Here is a 17,528-nt window from a genome sequence, read left to right as displayed (position 1 = left end):
GAGAGGGAGAGAAGAAAGTATGGGGAGGGACAGTACAATTTGCAATTTGATGTCATGATAATAGCAATAAGAATACAATGTGGAATATATTAATATGCGTAAGAATAGTACATCCTAAAAATAGTCAATAAATAATAGTCATTGAGGCCAGACTGCCTTCCTATTTTCTTTGTGTGTTTCCTTATATTTTCTCAATTCTTTCTCAGTGTCAACTTTTTAACCAGCCAAAAACGACAAAACAATTGCCTTGATTATTCAAAGACACTTTATTCAGCAAATTTAGCAATTTGATAACACGTCCAGAATAACAGAATGGAGGATTTTCTTCTCCCAAGCAGGGGGAAGGAACATTTCTTAAAACAACTTAGTTTAGTGCTACACTTAAAAAAAAAAAAAAACGACATGGTGCTGAAGGTGAGGCCATTTTCCTAGTACGTTTTCCTAAAACACTCCCGCGGGGGTTGAAACTCGGAGGTGGGGAGCGGTGTGCAGTGTGTCGTATCCAAGATTCTCACGTGCTTGCGAGCCTTACGGGAGGGGAAGAAAAATAATAAATTATTTTCCAATTCTCAATTTTTCCTTTTGTGACCAGAGGTGAACGGATGGAGGGGAAGCATAGCGCAAGCCGTAATTGACGGCTCGCCTCTCCTCTCATGTTAAATCACTTCAATAAGCCAGGCTGGCTGCCAAGGAAGTATATTACAGCAGGCAGGACAGCCCAGAGCGCAGGTGAGATGGTTCCCATGGCGACAGAGAGGATAAAAAAAAAATAAACTGAGTGCTGACTGTGTGGTGTGATCTTACCAGGAAGAGAGCCAGATGTTGCTTTTCCTTTGTGGTCAAGTCCTCACCTGGGGAGAACAGAAGAGGATGTCACCTGGCTGCGCTGACGATGAGGATAATAGTGGAGGACGCCGATGCACTTACCGACATTCCAGGGAAACTCAACCTCCTTGAGCACATGGTACGACTCAAGTACAGTGTCGCACCAGTCGTCGTCCACCTTGTAGCCGTTGTACACCGTTGCTCCATGCCAAACAACAGTTCCATTCTTTTAGCCATTTCGGTAGCATTAGCATTTTGGACATTTTGGCAGTTTTGGTCTGCCTTGCTGTTCATTTGCAGTTTAACTAACAACAGTTGTACCTAAATAGTTGTTCAAAACATGTTTTTAACTTCAAAGTTAAATAAAAGTGACGTCGATCTGCGAATCAATAGTCGTTCCTTACCTGCCAATTCGGGACTGCCGCAAGTCAGCCAATCTTTGACCACAGTGACCGCTTCATAGGTCATTATTTTAGGATACCTGGAGAGGTCACAAATGAAAGGTCCAAGCGACGGCATAATGCCGCACAGGTGGCACGCAAGAACGGCGGGCGCTAACCTGAAAGTCAGCAGATTGAGCACGAGGTCGTTTCCTCGGTTGGACACGATGTGCTCACAATTGAAGTTCGGCATAGGACTTGGAAAATCAGACCCAAAAATAGACAAAAGCGCAGCCTGATCATTCATAAACACTTGCAGGTTTCTCATTATGTGTTAGATGTATTTTCATTCAAAAATCTATTTTTTAAAAATTGGGGAGAATGCCTCACCGTGTGGCCATGATCTCATCTCTGCTCCTCCGCACAAGCAGCACAGGCCCCTGGTATCTGCGGCGAGGCAAGCGCACGTGTCACAACGGCTCAATGGATGTTTTTCCCCAAAACCATTTTGGCGGACTCACTTGAGAAGCTGCTCGGAAACGTTGAGGTTGAGGTACTGTCGCACCGCGTACTGCACCAGCGGGCCTGATGCACAACACAAGCAGGCACATGATTAAAGTTAAAGTCCCTATGATCGTCACACACACATCTAGGTGTGGTGAAATTTGTCCTCTGCATTTAACCCATGCCCGTGTGATTTTGATCCATCCCCTAGGGGAGAGGGGAGCAGTGAGCAGCAGCGGTGCCGCGCTCAGCAATCATTTGGTGATCTAACCCCCCAATTCCAACCCATGATGCTGAGTGCCAAGCAGGGAGGCAATGAGGTCCAATTTTTATAGTCTTTGGTATGACCCGGCCAGGGTTTGAACCCACAACCTTCCAGTCTCAAGGTGGACAGTCTACTACTAGGCCACTGGGCTGGTATCTTGATTAGCTAGATAGTTTGAGCGATGCCGTTATATTGGTGTGACCCTTCTTTTGCTCTTATTGGTCTTCCCTTCTTAATGACACTCTGCGCGCGCACATACATACATACATATATATATATATATATATATATACATACATATATATATATATATATATATATATATATATATATATATATACATATATATATATATATACATATATATACACATATATATATATATATATACATATATACATATATATATACATATATATATATATATATATATACATATACATATATATATATATACATATATATATATATATATATACATATATATATATATACATATATATATATATATATATATATATATACATATATATATATATATATACATATACATATATACATATATATATATATATATATATAGTATATATATATATATATATATATATATATATATATATATATATATATATATATATATATAAAAAAAAAAGGCTAGGCAGAGTCGCCCCCTTGTTGGTGGGTGGCCAAGAGTATAAGAGTAGCAATTCCGGAGGAGGGGGTTAGATCTTCTTCCGCAACCCAACAGAGAAGGCTACGCAAGTGTAGTCGATCTTTCTGGCATACATGAAATAGTTAGACTGAGAAGGCAGCCTCCTGGGAATGACTTAGCATAGTGAGGATTATAGATACAAGAACCGGGACAAAATGTAACACAGACAATGTAATGCTAATGGGGGACACAAGCAACCTATGGAAACACTCACACCAGCTTCCAGGCATGGCCTTGAGGGCCAAAGGCAGAAGGTCATCGAATGTGGCGTCCAGCACTACCGATTGGATCTCGGGGTAGGACATCGCCGCCCAACTTGCTACAGAGAAATGGTGGGGAGGCATTTTTGATATTGCAGTTCATGGAAAGCAGCCGTTTTTTTTTTTTAATGCTCATTGATGACGATTGCGCGACCTGTGAACCCGCCTATGGACCAGGCGTAAATGACAATGTTACACAGGGGAAACCGCAGTTTGTGCACGGCGAACTGGATGACGGCGTCCATGGCGTTGGCCTCATTTTGAGGGAGGGGCACCCCCTGCAACACACAAAAAAAAGGCGCCTTGGACTTTCTCGCTCATTTCATTCATTCACTCTGCTGGATTCCCAACACGCCGAGAGAACGAGAGCTTACGGTGCTGCCTCCGAAGCCTGGATGGTTCCAGCCCAGTACGGAGTAGCCGTCTGAGGAGAGCAGCAAAGGAAATACGTCTCAATCGGGCGCAAAACAGGAAATGCTGAATAGACACAACAAGGTCTCACCCTCCAGCGGGGTGTACATGCACCCCACCTCGTAGAAGCCGGCGTTGCCCTCGCAACAGATAACCTGGGGGTACAAGAAAACTTACCCATGACTCACACGTGCACACACACGCACGCACAGAGAAATTTACCAGCGTTTGGGCCTTGACTCTGTCTGTTTGTTTGTCCCTGCGGTCCACAAACATTGTGTCAATCTGGTTACCGTCGCAGGCCAGCAGCTTGTTTCTCTGGCCGTCAAACTGCGAGTGATATTTTTTATTTATTTAGTGGAATAAGTTGACAACATGTTACGGATCCATATAGTCATTTCCATTCTGCATCAAACACCATTGATTCTAAAAAAATTCAAAGTCAACCTTTGTAGCTCCCACTGTGTTACCTTCTCGACCAGCTTGGCCTGGCCTTCCTCCAGCATGGGCCTCATGGCTTTCTGCAGCAATCCCACCGAGCCCGGGTACAGCATCCTCCTCCCGAAGGTGTGCACCATGAGGTAACTGCAACACATGCCAAATAGTCAGCATGCACCGTTGTGCAAAAATCAGAAAATTGAAGCCCGACGGGCAAAAACAAACACCTGACGACGTGGTAGGCAAAGGTGCGCAAGGAGCGCAGCCCGGTGTCCGCTTGGGGCTGGTGCTTCAGCAGGGAGACGCTGGGCTTCGTTGACTTCCTGTCACACACGTGATGGAAATCAAAGCAAGGAGCCAAAGACACGTTACAAAAAAAAAAAAAAATCAAAATCGGATCGAGTCAAGTCCTTTGCGCTGTTAGTTGGTGTAACGTTGTGGCCATTTGACATGTCACTATTTAGAAGTAGTTGCAATTGTGTTCATCAAATTGTTATGAGTGGTAACAATACTTGATATCAACTTACGGGTTGCTGACTTCGGTCCAGCTGAAATCTACAGGCCAGTAAGAAAAGTCAAAGTTGTAGCATCGCAACTTCTTCTACAAGGAAGCCAAAGGCAGAAATTGAGTCATCTTTCATTCTCAATCCCTGACCAAAAACGCACTGGCTCACCTTGTTGTCAGGCAACTGATTCTTCATTGCCTCGTCCAAAATGCAAAGGAACTCAAGATACTCAGCGTTCTTCAATCTTCCCAAGCCTCGAGGGAGGAAACCGGGTAGATCATACAGTGGCGCCTTGCCGTACGAGTTCCAGGATTGTTTTACAGGAGCGGTACAGCATCCTACAGCTAGGTATCTTTTTTTTTTGCTAAAGTTGTGAAAAGAACCATCGGTATATGCAGTGTGTATCTGTGCGGCCTCACCTCGAAGACACGCCACGCCGAGAAGACACAGCAGCGTCGTCGCCACATACTGACTCGCACTGCAGATGTAGCCTAAAAAAACACACGAACAATCGACATCACGAGGGTTCAATTATTTGTGCTAGTGCCCGTGTCAATTTATGCTAGCTAATGCTATTGTGCCTCACGTCAAAGTGTTTTATGCTCAGGTTGGATATTTTGAATACAAAATAGTTTATGTAACATGGGCACAAGACTGAAGATACGCTAGAACAGTGGTTCTTAACCTTGTTGGAGGTACCGAATCCCACCAGTTTCATATGCGCATTCACCGAACCCTTCGTTAGTGAATTTTGTTGTTGTTGTTTAATTCTAGACACATATTTTTTTTACTGGTGCACAAAATGAGCCATGCATGAACATCACCTTGTTCAAAGAACAAACACAACACAATGCATGAACTCGTAACAAATTACATACTGGTAAATCAGAATTTACACAATAACTCAGGTTTGTTTGGACCTCCTCAGTGGAGGCTCTGTCGAATCCCTGAGACCGACTCACCGAACCCCTAGGGTTCGATCGAACCCAGGTTAAGAACCACTGCGCTAGAAGCATGTCGTTGACGCCTTTTGATCTTTTTGCCGCTATTTTGTGGTTCCGGAGTTGTGTCGGTTATACGTGGCGAGTCTTGGTCCCTGTCCCCTACAATTAGCGAGGGTCCACTTGCCTTTCTCCTTGAACGGTTAAGCAGAGGTGGTCCTGGCTACTTTGTTGCGAGAGAGAGAGAGAGAGAGAGAGAAAGAGAGAGAGAGAGAGAGAGAGAGAGAGAGAGAGAGAGAGAGAGAGAGAGCGAGAGAGCGAGAGAGAGAGAGCGAGAGAGCGAGAGAGAGCGAGAGAGAGAGAGAGAGAGAGAGAGAGAGCGAGAGAGAGAGAGAGAGAGAGAGAGAGAGAGAGAGAGGCGAGAGAGAGAGAGCGAGAGAGAGAGAGCGAGAGAGAGAGAGAGCGAGAGAGAGAGAGAGAGAGAGTGCGAGAGAGAGCGCGAGAGAGAGAGAGCGAGAGAGAGAGAGCGAGAGAGCACGAGAGAGAGAGAACGAGAGAGAGAGAACGAGAGAGAGAGAACGAGAGAGAGAGAACGAGAGCAAGAGAACGAGAACAAGAGCGAGAGCGAGAGAGAGCGAGAGAGTGCGCGAGAGAGCGCGAGAGAGTGCGAGAGAGTGCGAGAGAGTGCGAGAGAGAGAGCGAGAGAGAGAGAGAGCGAGAGAGCGAGAGAGAGAGCGAGAGCGAGAGAGAGAACGAGAGCGAGAGAGAGAGAACGAGAGCGAGAGAGAGCGAGAGAGCGAGAGAGAGTTGAGAGAAAGTTGAGAGAGAGGAGAGGCGACAGAGACACAGCGAGAGAGAGAGAGAGAGAGAGAGAGAGAGAGAGAGAGAGAGAGAGAGAGAGAGAGTTGAGAGAGAGAGAGTTTAGAGAGAAAGCTGAGAAAGTTGAGAGGAGACAGAGAGAGAGAGAGAGAGAGAGAGAGAGAGAGAGAGAGAGAACAGATTTAAGATGGAACTGACTGAGCGAGAAAACTGGCAATTATTTTTTCTTTTCTTGAGAGTGCTTGTGCACCGCCACATGGATTGCGCCCTGGGCGGTCGGTCGTCCATATTGCCCATAGCTTAGTGCTTCTCAATTTTCTGTGATGCCCCCCTAGGGAGAAGAAAACATTTCTCGCGCCCCCCATGTTATTAACATTAAAGAAAACAAAATATAAATAAAAAAGAAAGATCAACTTACAATAAAGAATAACTATTAATAACATTGTTTTTTAGTTTGTAACAGAACAGATTCAACGTGCATCACTTTGCCTGAAATTAAAAATAAATTACAATTATTTAAACTATAAACATTCTTGACCAACTGCCATTTTATGCTGGAAAAAATACAATAAAATAATAATAAACATACATAATATTAAATTAAATAACAACAATAAATAATATTCAAATCAAAGTAATCAGCAACATCAGGAGCACAATATATAAAACATTTTAACCTACAAAACAAAAATGAATAAAACAATTTGTGCACAAAGTGAGGCAGCATGACCATATCCATAGCTGCAGGGAGTATCAGCTCATCTGCAATGGTGTTTTTTTCTTGCATTGAGCAATTTGGTACGCTGCTTTATATGAGGCTTGGAGTGCTTGTTGATTGACTGAAGTAGCTTTCACAAAGTGCGATGATTGTTGGCAATATTCAGCCCGTTTTCGTTGAAAAACCTCAAGCATCTTATCAGCGTGATTGGGGTGCAATGACTTTATAAGTGCCGCCTTAATTTATTTGGCTTCATACTGTCCGCTGCCATTATTGTAAGGCACAGTAAACCCACCAGTCTTTCCTCGTCTCCCATCGTAGTCGCACTGAAGCCGAGCGCAACGTACGCTTCGTCATAGTTCCTTGTCTTAGCTTTCGTGTGACTCTCAATTCTCTTATCTCCGTCTCTCTCCGCCGTTCTTTTCAACCCTATTCAATATTTTTCCACGGTGTCCCACTGCACTTTTTATCACCTGTTCTGTGCTGTGTGTGCGTATGTTCCGTGCGCTCTACACTGTAGAGCGACTACTCCTTGCGCACACTCTGCCAGTGATACTGCCGCCACCTACTGCAGTGGATGTCTAATTACCCTTTAATCTAGTACAGCCAAAAGAAAAGCATGTTCTCTGGGGTTACACGAGCCCCCCTTGGTATCGGGCGCGCCCCACTATTTGAGAAGCACTGCCATAGCCAAAACCAGCCCTGCAGTTAAGGCCAAATAAGCCTCTTATTGTTCAGTTAAGGCCTCATGTAAACATTGTTAAACTTACTTTATACTTGCATGGCAGTTCAGAATGATACAAACAAATGATACTTTAAAATGTTGCCCGTAGAGTAAATTAAGTTTGAATGATGGCCACAGTTTGACCTTGACAAACTGAATCTTGCCATTTCCATTATTTACTATGGAAAATGCAAATGTATTGGGGAAAAAAAAGTAATATCGCATAGAAGTCTTTACTGACCTTTTCCATACAGAAAGCACAGCAATAAGGGAGAGCTATAGTAGCACAGATACCAGGCAGCTGAAGCCTGGAGGAAAAACAAACACATGAATCATTACTATCATCATAATCCATATTTTTTTCCAGGGTGGCCCAAATATTCCACACCAAATAAATTCATGTTAGAATACGCTTACTGACACAGCCAAGAATTTTGTCTGCGTGCTTCTCCAAGCTCCCTGGCTGGTAGTTCCATCCCTGAACAAAGAAAAAAAAAGTAAACCATCGACATACAAACACTATTTGTTGCTATTAAAAACTGGTCCAATCTAATCTAATTTGACGTGTCCTCGCAGTCCCCCAAATCATGAAATAAGTCAAAAGGGGCCGCCTCAATGGGCATTTCAAAACATTAATTAGAAACTCATTTGCTTAGGCAAGAATTCTAGTAGAACCTGATTGCTATATTTATTTATTAAAGTTTGTATTTCATTGATTTAAAATGGAGTGGTTCCGTTATTAAATCGTTTGTATTTCATTGATTTAAAATTAAGTGGTTCGGTTAATAGAATCACTTCACGAGTCATTTTGCTAACGAGTGATACGTAAATAAGAACTGTCCGTCCCACTGTACCGCATATAATGCTAACGTTGTGGTAGTGTTGAACACGCGCAGCTGTCTTTCCAAAAACGACGTCATTCCAAGACTACCAACAAGATTCTCACCATGAAACACCACCTGCGTGAACTTGGCCCCCCCAACCTCGCAAAATTTAAGGAAAATAGTCCGATTCGTTTGTGCTTCGTTTGTGCCGGTTTGTGCAGCAAAAATCATCGTTTGTGCTGCTATGGTTTTTTAGTTATAAACGATTATTTTATAGGTCATCCAGAGTTCACCCAGCCCCCCCTTTCCCCCCAAATGGACCCAAAATGGTACCGTTCGTTTGTGCTTCGTTTGTGCTGGTTTGTGCAGCAAAAAGTTTCGTTTGTGCTGCTTCCGTTTCGGAGATATTAGACATTTATTTTTTAGCGATGACGTCATCGAGCCCCCCCTTTTCCTCCAAATGGACCCAAATTGGTACCGTTCGTTTGTGCTTCGTTTGTGCTCGTTTGTGCAGCAAAAAATTTCGTTTGTGCTGCTTTCGTTTCGGAGATATTACACATTTATTTTTTAGCGATGACGTCATCGAGCCCCCCCTTTTTCTCCAAATGGACCCAAATTGGTACCGTTCGTTTGTGCTTCGTTTGTGCTCGTTTGTGCTGCTATGGTTTTTTAGTTATGAACGATTATTTTATAGGTCATCCAGAGTTCACCCAGCCCCCCCTTTCCCCCCAAATGGACCCAAAATGGTACCGTGCGTTTGTGCTTCGTTTGTGCTGGTTTGTGCAGCAAAAATTTTCGTTTGTGCTGCTTTCGTTTCGGAGATATTACACATTTATTTTTTAGCGATGACGTCATCGAGCCCCCCCTTTTTCACCAAATGGACCCAAATTGGTACCGTTCATTTGTGCTTCGTTTGTGCTGGTTTGTGCAGCAAAAACTTTCGTTTGTGCTGCCTCCGTTTCGTAGATATTACACATTTATTTAATAGCGATGACATCACGTAGCTCCGCCCCCGTATTTACTTCCAAATGGACCCAAAATAAAATAGTGCCGTTCGTTTGGGCTTCGTTTGTGCTGGTTTGTGCTGCAAAAAGTTTCGTTTGTGCTGCTTCCGTTTCGGATATATTAGGCATTTAATTTCTAGCGATGACGTAACCGTATTTCGTCGCGAATTTCAAGCTCCTGGACTGGAATGCTCCTGATGTAGGACGAATACAAGGTAAATATGTTCTTCGTTTTTTTTTCTTCTTTTTATCTTGCAGAAAACTTTCACTGCGGGAAACGGCTTTTGGTACGAGGATATTTCTGTTCTTATTTTTTTTATTGTGCTTATCGATTAATTCCCTTGTTATCATTACGCCTATATGATCATTATTTTCAATTAAATCTGACGTGTAAAAGGTTCACTGCAACCTAAATACCTGGTGAGTCTATGTTTGTTCCAAAACATTGATTAATGCAACAATTAATACATGTATGTGAAGTTGATGACAGCCAGAAAAAGAAACTTGAAAACGTGAAAAAATAACTTTCTTTGTCAAAGGGAACATCATCAACATTTTTTACAACAATTCAAACAATGTATCACTGCAATGTGTAGAACACAGCATGCGGGAAGATTTTAGTGTTTACTGATGCTGCTTTTACTCCACTTCCCAGGTCATTATAGATCTCCCAGGCATATGCAGTCCTCCTGCAGTATGCCACATAATGGCCAAGAGAATCCTGGGTCAGTCCTGGTTCAAAGCCAATGACAGCTCTTAAAGTAAATGTCTTCTCTTTTAGCTCCAGACTGGAGGGAAATTCAAGCAAGGCAACTTCCTTGCAACTGCTACCAAGGTCAATCCACACAAACTCTCCCAGATTGTAGCTGTGAGTGACATTACCTGAACACAGAGCCTTGCCTGTACTGTCGTCCTGTGTTTCGAATGAAGACGGACACTGGGAAGGGTTTTCTATTGGCCTGAGGCAGAGAGAGTCAGGAAGACTGAGTCCCTCTTCAGCAGCAGTCTGAAGAGAAGCCATGCCACAGGTCTGCAGGACAGCAATGTTTACACAAACAACTGAAACTTGCCTCGTTACTTGTTGGCTTAAACTGCAGTACTGTGAGGAGCATTGTTTTATCAAATGAACACTTGGGATATTCCTCATTGCGCTCTCAATTACAGTGGAGATGTGGCATTGTGCATCAATTTGGAGAGCACCAGAGGTCAGGAGGACAGGTTTGAATATTTGCCCCAGCAGTTCTGCCCTCTGTGAGTATACCTGTTGGTTCACACCCTGTGTTGTGATGGTTTTCACCAGGTGGAGGAATTGGTTCCCATGTTCATAGTTCAGAACAGTCTTTTCAAATGAAAAACTTTCACAGAAAGAACAGCATAAGCATTGCAAGACAGAATCAAATGCACAGGTATTGAGCACAAACACTTTTGATGTGCGAAGTTAACAGGCTGTTGATGATTCCCGTTTTTCAACAATGGTACCTTGACTTTTTTCCAGCCCACTCGTGTATCAATATGCAGCCATTCAGGACAAGGAGAAAGATATGACGTGATCTTTCTTTTCTTCGGTGGGACCGCTAAACCTCTCCAGTTTTCAACTGCACTGTCAGTAGATGCATCTGGCTCCGCTTCAGGATGAGATTTTTTTTCCCTTTTGTTTACTACTTCAGTTTGAGAAGTACTGCAGACGTTGTCAGGCTCTTTGACAGTCGTGGCATCACACTCATCCTTTTCACTTTTTTGTTTTGCAAAGCAAATCCGCATGTTTCCTTCAATGAAGGAAAGATGACGAGCAACAAACCGGTCCACACGAATGGGTAGGCTTTCATGCTTGAAAAGGCCTTTTTTTATGTTTTTGAACTCTGCTTCAACAGCTGCGGAACTTGCAGTGATGCTGGTGCTTTTGAAGAGAGGGACCATTATTGCTGTCCAGAGTGGCAAGTAACTTCCAAGTCTTGTTATTTGGGGTATAATCTCAGGGAGGAAGTGGATGTTGTCTCTATCCCCATCAGCCATGGCAAGTGACCTGCTCTCCTCACATATTTCTGTCACCCACTGTCGGACATTAGTCTGGATGTGTTGGTTTAATGCATCACCTGGTTCTTGTCCCTCATCTTCCTCATCTGAAATGGGGACAAATTCCTCCGCGATTTGCGCTCTCAAGTATTTCTTGCACTTTTCTGATGGGATAGGGGCTCCAGAACTGTCATTACCCTCTGTCTCACTCAGTGCCACAATGGTGATAGCACGGAGAAGTTCTTTTGCATGTTGCAAACATTGTGACTTAAGAAGCTGTGCTATTGATCTGACAAAGAAATCCTTAACACGAGGTCTTTTGTTTTTCAGGCAGTCCCATCGGCAGATCATCTTAATACAGTGTGCTACATCTACCCTGACAAAACATGGGGGTAGCTGTCCAGGCTGATTCCCATGTGAAATGTTAAAGCACTCATTGATGTAGCTCTTCAAATCAGGATGAGGGGTAAAAGCTTTGACTAGAGCTCCAAGAATCGCCAGCGAAAAGTCACTTACTGCTTCTTTAGGAGCAGATGCACCTGCATGGATCCATTCCTTCAGCCACTGTGTGATAGCATTAATATCATGCTTCTCTGACAACATCTGCACGACTGGGACACTGGAGCTGGTATGCCCTGTCATAACACCCTGATACAGGAAGATATGGCCAGACATGCCATTCGGCCTCATCAGTTTTTTAACTATTGAGCCCGTTGCATGAACACATAATATTGGGTGGGATTTCTTTAAGCTCTTGTACATATGCATTTGTGTTTGACTCCAATAGTGACAGAAAAACTTGTCAAGTCCAATGTCTTTGATGCTGTCACTGTGAGGTGCACTGTATTTCAACATCTGCAATGATAAAATTGGATTTTTGTCACCTAATGGCAAATCATTTTTCTCTTGCTTTGCCTTGCGCAGGGTGGCTAAATTTGGCTGGTGGCTTGGCTCAGGGTCTCCGAAGGTCATCAGTTTATTTGCCTGTGATGCTCGCCATACATGTGGTTCCAACCTGCTCTCACAAATTCCTTGGCTACCTGGACACGCAACTGTCCAGATAGAAACCGTTTTGAGCTACCAGTGTGCAGAGAGTCATCACTGTTCTTAATGAAACAGTTCAATATTATTGGACTGTTCATTTCTGGCTCTTCGCCACAGTTAATGTTGAGAAGGCCATGACACTCCTTGCAGTATCCTCTGATTTCGATATAATTATTTGAGACCAATGGATAGACCTTGGCTCTTTTAAAAACAAATGTGCAAGGAATTTGGACTGTTTTCCAGATTTGTTCATTTATGATGTGGGTCCAGATGCCAGGCTTCAAAATTCTATATTCTCTTTTTTGGGTTCGACGGTTCTTATCTTTGTATTCAGCCTTTTCCGGAATGAATTCCATCCACTTGTCAAAAGGAATATGAAGCTGAAATGACCGTTCAGGGCCTCATTCCGAGCTTGCTTCACTGCTAGTTTCAGGATCAGTTTCATCATGACTGAATCCCAGAGCTGACCAGATATTGTGTCTGTTTGTTTTAACAAAGGTGTACAGAGCCTTTGCAGACATCTTCCTTTCCAACTGGTCACTCAGATCTCTCCACACAGTAGCACTTGGAGTGGCTACCTTACCATTTTCAAGTATGGCCTCTTTTGAGGAGCAGAGAACTGCAACAATTAAATCATTGTCCACTGATGGTTGTTTGGGCATCTAGTTGAAGGACAAATATAATCAGTTGTGTATTTGTCGCTCGAAAAAGTTGCGCGTCTTTGTTTTTCGCCACCCTGTTGCGATATGTCTTACCGGACTGCAGAGGTCACTTTGCATGGTAATTAGTTGGATAATACATGTGTAAGAATTGAAGAGTTATGATGTCAAGTGAAAATTTGTTAGAATAAAATACATGACACGGGGTTAATGAAGATGTATGATTATAATCATGCAAACAAATTTGTTTTGCGGCACAATCAATTGGTACCATTTTGGGTTCATTTGGAGGTTACGTCATCGCTAGAAATTAAATGCCTAATATATCCGAAACGGAAGCAGCACAAACGAAACTTTTTGCAGCACAAACCAGCACAAACGAAGCCCAAACGAACGGCACTATTTTATTTTGGGTCCATTTGGAAGTAAATACGGGGGCGGAGCTACGTGATGTCATCGCTATTAAATAAATGTGTAATATCTACGAAACGGAGGCAGCACAAACGAAAGTTTTTGCTGCACAAACCAGCACAAACGAAGCACAAACGAACGGTACCAATTTGGGTCCATTTGGAGAAAAAGGGGGGGCTCGATGACGTCATCGCTAAAAAATAAATGTGTAAAATCTCCGAAACGAAAGCAGCACAAACGAAAATTTTTGCTGCACAAACCAGCACAAACGAAGCACAAACGCACGGTACCATTTTGGGTCCATTTAGGGGGAAAGGGGGGGGCTGGGTGAACTCTGGATGACCTATAAAATAATCGTTCATAACTAAAAAACCATAGCAGCACAAACGATGATTTTTGCTGCACAAACGAGCACAAACGAAGCACAAACGAACGGTACCAATTTGGGTCCATTTGGAGAAAAAGGGGGGGCTCGATGACGTCATCGCTAAAAAATAAATGTGTAATATCTCCGAAACGAAAGCAGCACAAACGAAATTTTTTGCTGCACAAACGAGCACAAACGAAGCACAAACGAACGGTACCAATTTGGGTCCATTTGGAGGAAAAGGGGGGGCTCGATGACGTCATCGCTAAAAAATAAATGTCTAATATCTCCGAAACGGAAGCAGCACAAACGAAACTTTTTGCTGCACAAACCAGCACAAACGAAGCACAAACGAACGGTACCATTTTGGGTCCATTTGGGGGGAAAGGGGGGGCTGGGTGAACTCTGGATGACCTATAAAATAATCGTTCATAACTAAAAAACCATAGCAGCACAAACGATGATTTTTGCTGCACAAACCGGCACAAACGAAGCACAAACGAATCGGACTATTTTCCTTAAATTTTGCGAGGTTGGGGGGGCCAAGTTCACGCAGGTTGAAACACCACATGAAAGACATAAGTACAGACGCGTCCCCCACAACCGGGTGCCTGCTGGGTGAAACGCCTGCTCCTCCCACAAGATTAGCATTAATCGATGGCTTCATTGAGAACGTTCGCCAATCTGTGATTGTTTTATATGGAAGATAAACGGTAAAAAAATATCATATGAAAATAAGGATAATGCTGCACGTTTTTTGTTTCATTCCTTATTTCTAGCTGTTAACCTCTTTACGCGATGTCTGCAAACGCAGGGTAAATGTTGCAGACTTCCTCAATTAGCCAATTGACAGCGACATGCTCAGTTAATAGCCGCCAAAACGCTTCTGCTTGTGGGCACGGCTCCATCGAAATGCAAGGAAAAGACGTGCATGCTCTTACCGTCCTTACTACTCGATCATAGGGCCAATACGGGAACGGGTGGTGATGAATTCTGTGCAGGTGAGGCCCGAAAAGACAACGAAGCCACATCCTAGCGGCCATACTTTCTGGATAACGACGGAATCCTGCGGTGGCCAAATTTTACCCAAAGCGAAGTCGGTCTGTTTCGTAATGAGAGGATAAAATAGAAATGCAGCGCACCTTTTCCCAAAGAAAAACTACACGAAGTACAACAGAAAGCCAAGATAATTACAGGACATTGAAATGAAATCCTGTGCAGACGTGAGGAACACATCCTTATTTTATGACTGCCCACAACTGTGGGGAGATACAAGTCATCAAAGCAAGAGACACCTTGACGTCACGAAGGACAAACATATGTATGCGTTTGATTTTAATATACATTTAATTTAAATGGCTTGATCTTTGAAGTGCCTGCATACAACAAGTGTAAAATAAAACGTACACACATCATTTATGATTGTGTTTAATTATGAAGCAAAATTAAATTTAATACAAAAACTGCTTTAAATTGTGTGTGTGTGTGTGTGTGTGTGTGTGTGTGTGTGTGTGTGTGTGTGTGTGTGTGTGTGTGTGTGTGTGTGTGTGTGTGTGTGTGTGTGTGTGTGTGTGTGTGTGTGTGTAAGGGGTGCATACAATTTCTCCTCTAACACCCAGTCTGTTTAAAAAATCCCCCTTTGATCACGGCTATTGACATACAAGCAAATAAGCACCACTCTTGAGAACGTTTACACACTTGCGTGAAATTAACAAGCCTATCCAAGAACCAATTATAAAATCCAGTTATTGTTCTGCTCATAAAAGAACCCCCTCCCCCGCTGATGCACGCAGGCGAGCAGATGTGCCAGCAGCATGAGGGTGTCGTGTGCATGGAGCTGATCAGTTCAAGTGCTGAAAAGGGGGCACAAAGACAAACTTGCTATACCACCCCCAAAGGTGTTTTTCGCCTTTAGAGACATACAAACGCATACACGTGCAGACAGCCCACGCAATGTAAACAACACAGGCGGCGAAGCGTTGCCTGTCAGCGCGTGATGCCATATTGTGCCACAGTGTCAAAGTGATAGTCAGTCTGTATGGAAAAAAAAAATCCAGGGCACACATGAAAAGCACACACACACACACATACACACACGCACGTGCGCACCGTGATGTAATGCTTCTCTTTGCTTAGCGCTCCAGTTTCTTATAGACATCCTCTTGTCTTGACTTTAAATCCTGGAGGGCAGAAAATGGTGGGTAAAGGATGCCAACATAAAAAGCTTTATTAACTGCACAGGAAATGCTTTAGGCAGAAGTGACAAAAGTGCTCACACTCGATACTGTAGTACAAGTGCAGATACTTGGGTTAAAAATAAGAATTAATTGTCCATTACAGAACAATACAATCACCGCACACGTTTGCAATTCACCTATCCGTTGAGTTACTTGCGCTAGTATGCTAGCCAATACTTTAGACTTAGACTTAGACTTAGACTTAGACTTAGACTCAACTTTATTAGATCACATATCTCCTCTGATAAAGGGGAATCGCCGCATTCGAAGTCCTCAACACAAAAGCATTTCCCTCTCTGTGTCCGTTGCGCCATAACTCACCATATAGACCGACCCCTGCGGAAGAGCCTGTCGGGAAGGAGAGCAAAACAGCTTTAATGATCAACAGGAGAAATTGGAAGTAAAAGAGCAGTGAACAAAAAAATGGAGACCAAAACCAAAAAGGAAAAATAGGACAATTCACCAGGAGGGGAAAATGGTCAAGTTTCATCACCTGTCTGACATCTTCGGGATTCTCGTAGATGTTCTCGGTCTCACCCGAGTGACCGGACAGAGACTGCTCAATACCTGCAGGCAGGCAGGCAGGCAGGCAGGCACGCGCACGCACACGTGTATAGGAAGAGATGGGGTCAGATTAATTGGAACAACCCCAGATGATGTTGCGGGACGCATCTGTCAGAGCGAGGGAATGAAAGACGGCCGCAGCCTCACCTTGACGGCAGTTGCGCTTCTGTTGCCATAGCAACACAGCCACGGTGGCAGCAACCAGGGGCACCAGAAGTAATAAAGCCAGGAGGAGGTGGACGGAAGAAGAGTGCGACGAGGGCGCCTCGGCTCTCTCTGCCACAGAGAGAAAAATGAGAAAAACTTACATTTCTAGGAGTCGACAAGTTGTTGCTCTGCCAATGGCCAAGGCAGCGGGTCGTGGGCCACAATTTAACTCAATATAAAAGACAACACGTCCCCACCTACCCTCCAGACACGTTACATGTATTTTCATCATGCGGCTGTCACTCATACGCGCAACGGGCGCACGGGACGATGAAGGCGCTGTCAGACATCGATCTGACACGCACAAACACACACACTTTTGGTGATGTCACCAGGAAAGAAATAAAAAACACTAGCCAAGAGTTGGCATCATGGCAAACTGTAGCAACACCTCCTTTTATGACTTTCTTTCTTTGTCTTAAATTCTGCTAGCTTGATGCAAACAAATAGCATTGATGCTTTAATCCAGTGTTTCCCAACCTTTTTTCATTCACGGCACACCTTTTCATTGGAAAAAATCTCGAGGCACACCACCAACAAAAATCTGTTAAGTGTTACACCAGCTTCTATATTAAAATCAGTTATATTTTAACGAAAGATGTAAAGTCCTATGCCTATATATGTATGAAGAGTCGAATAATTGAATAACATTAAATACTAAATGTTCTTTTAATTGTATTTCTTTTTTTTAAATA

General features: G+C 43.3%; 2 protein-coding genes and 1 long non-coding RNA gene across 21 annotated transcripts in view; 1 reads left to right on the top strand and 2 right to left on the bottom strand.

The window, feature by feature from the left end:
- Positions 1–247: 247 nt before the first annotated feature.
- abhd16a (abhydrolase domain containing 16A, phospholipase) lies at positions 248–15,056 on the bottom strand. Of its 3 annotated transcripts, none has more exons than XM_049731605.2 (20): positions 14,767–15,056; positions 7,925–7,981; positions 7,745–7,811; positions 4,721–4,792; positions 4,470–4,555; positions 4,323–4,396; positions 4,023–4,118; positions 3,828–3,942; positions 3,580–3,687; positions 3,449–3,512; positions 3,321–3,370; positions 3,101–3,224; positions 2,901–3,005; positions 1,727–1,790; positions 1,596–1,652; positions 1,385–1,462; positions 1,230–1,306; positions 928–1,026; positions 805–851; positions 248–527 (listed from the first exon to the last, which is right to left on the bottom strand). In XM_049731605.2, exons 1-20 carry the CDS (start codon positions 14,866–14,868, stop codon positions 429–431), a joined length of 1,641 nt encoding a protein of 546 aa, XP_049587562.1. In that variant the 5' UTR covers positions 14,869–15,056; the 3' UTR covers positions 248–428. The 3 variants fall into 3 exon arrangements, 2 of the variants coding, with proteins under 2 accessions (XP_049587562.1, XP_049587563.1); XR_007483994.1 differs by having other exon boundaries at positions 377–527; positions 928–1,051; positions 14,767–14,891; XM_049731606.1 differs by lacking the exons at positions 248–527; positions 805–851; positions 928–1,026 and adding an exon at positions 1,119–1,146 and having other exon boundaries at positions 14,767–14,891.
- Positions 8,466–13,258, top strand: LOC137840622 (uncharacterized). 9 transcript variants are annotated; one of them, XR_011087405.1, is made up of 5 exons: positions 8,466–9,546; positions 9,987–10,166; positions 10,262–10,359; positions 10,496–10,737; positions 10,827–13,258. It is a non-coding gene; the product is annotated as an uncharacterized lncRNA (long non-coding RNA). The 9 variants fall into 9 exon arrangements; XR_011087400.1 differs by having other exon boundaries at positions 9,987–10,359; positions 10,496–10,549; positions 10,632–10,737; XR_011087403.1 differs by having other exon boundaries at positions 9,987–10,056; positions 10,113–10,737.
- A 257-nt stretch (positions 15,057–15,313) lies between the features above and the next one.
- The window catches only part of g6fl (g6f-like), a 48,271-nt gene continuing 46,056 nt past the window's right edge, over positions 15,314–17,528 (bottom strand). For 8 of the 9 annotated variants that reach the window (XM_049731615.2, XM_049731618.2, XM_049731614.2 and 5 more), the window contains 4 exons: positions 16,774–16,902; positions 16,556–16,629; positions 16,384–16,410; positions 15,314–16,005 (listed from right to left, as the gene is read on the bottom strand). In XM_049731615.2, the coding sequence (XP_049587572.1) occupies positions 15,958–16,005; positions 16,384–16,410; positions 16,556–16,629; positions 16,774–16,902 (278 nt within the window). In that variant the 3' untranslated portion in view covers positions 15,314–15,957. The remainder of the gene's footprint in view (positions 16,006–16,383; positions 16,411–16,555; positions 16,630–16,773; positions 16,903–17,528) is intronic. The other variant, XM_049731616.2, reaches the window with a different exon arrangement.

Source organism: Syngnathus scovelli, chromosome 9, assembly GCF_024217435.2.
Source record: "Syngnathus scovelli strain Florida chromosome 9, RoL_Ssco_1.2, whole genome shotgun sequence".
Classification (NCBI taxonomy): Eukaryota; Metazoa; Chordata; class Actinopteri; order Syngnathiformes; family Syngnathidae; genus Syngnathus; species Syngnathus scovelli.
The sequence above is the reverse complement of the archived record's forward strand: the minus strand, read 5'-3'. Positions and strand labels throughout refer to the sequence as shown.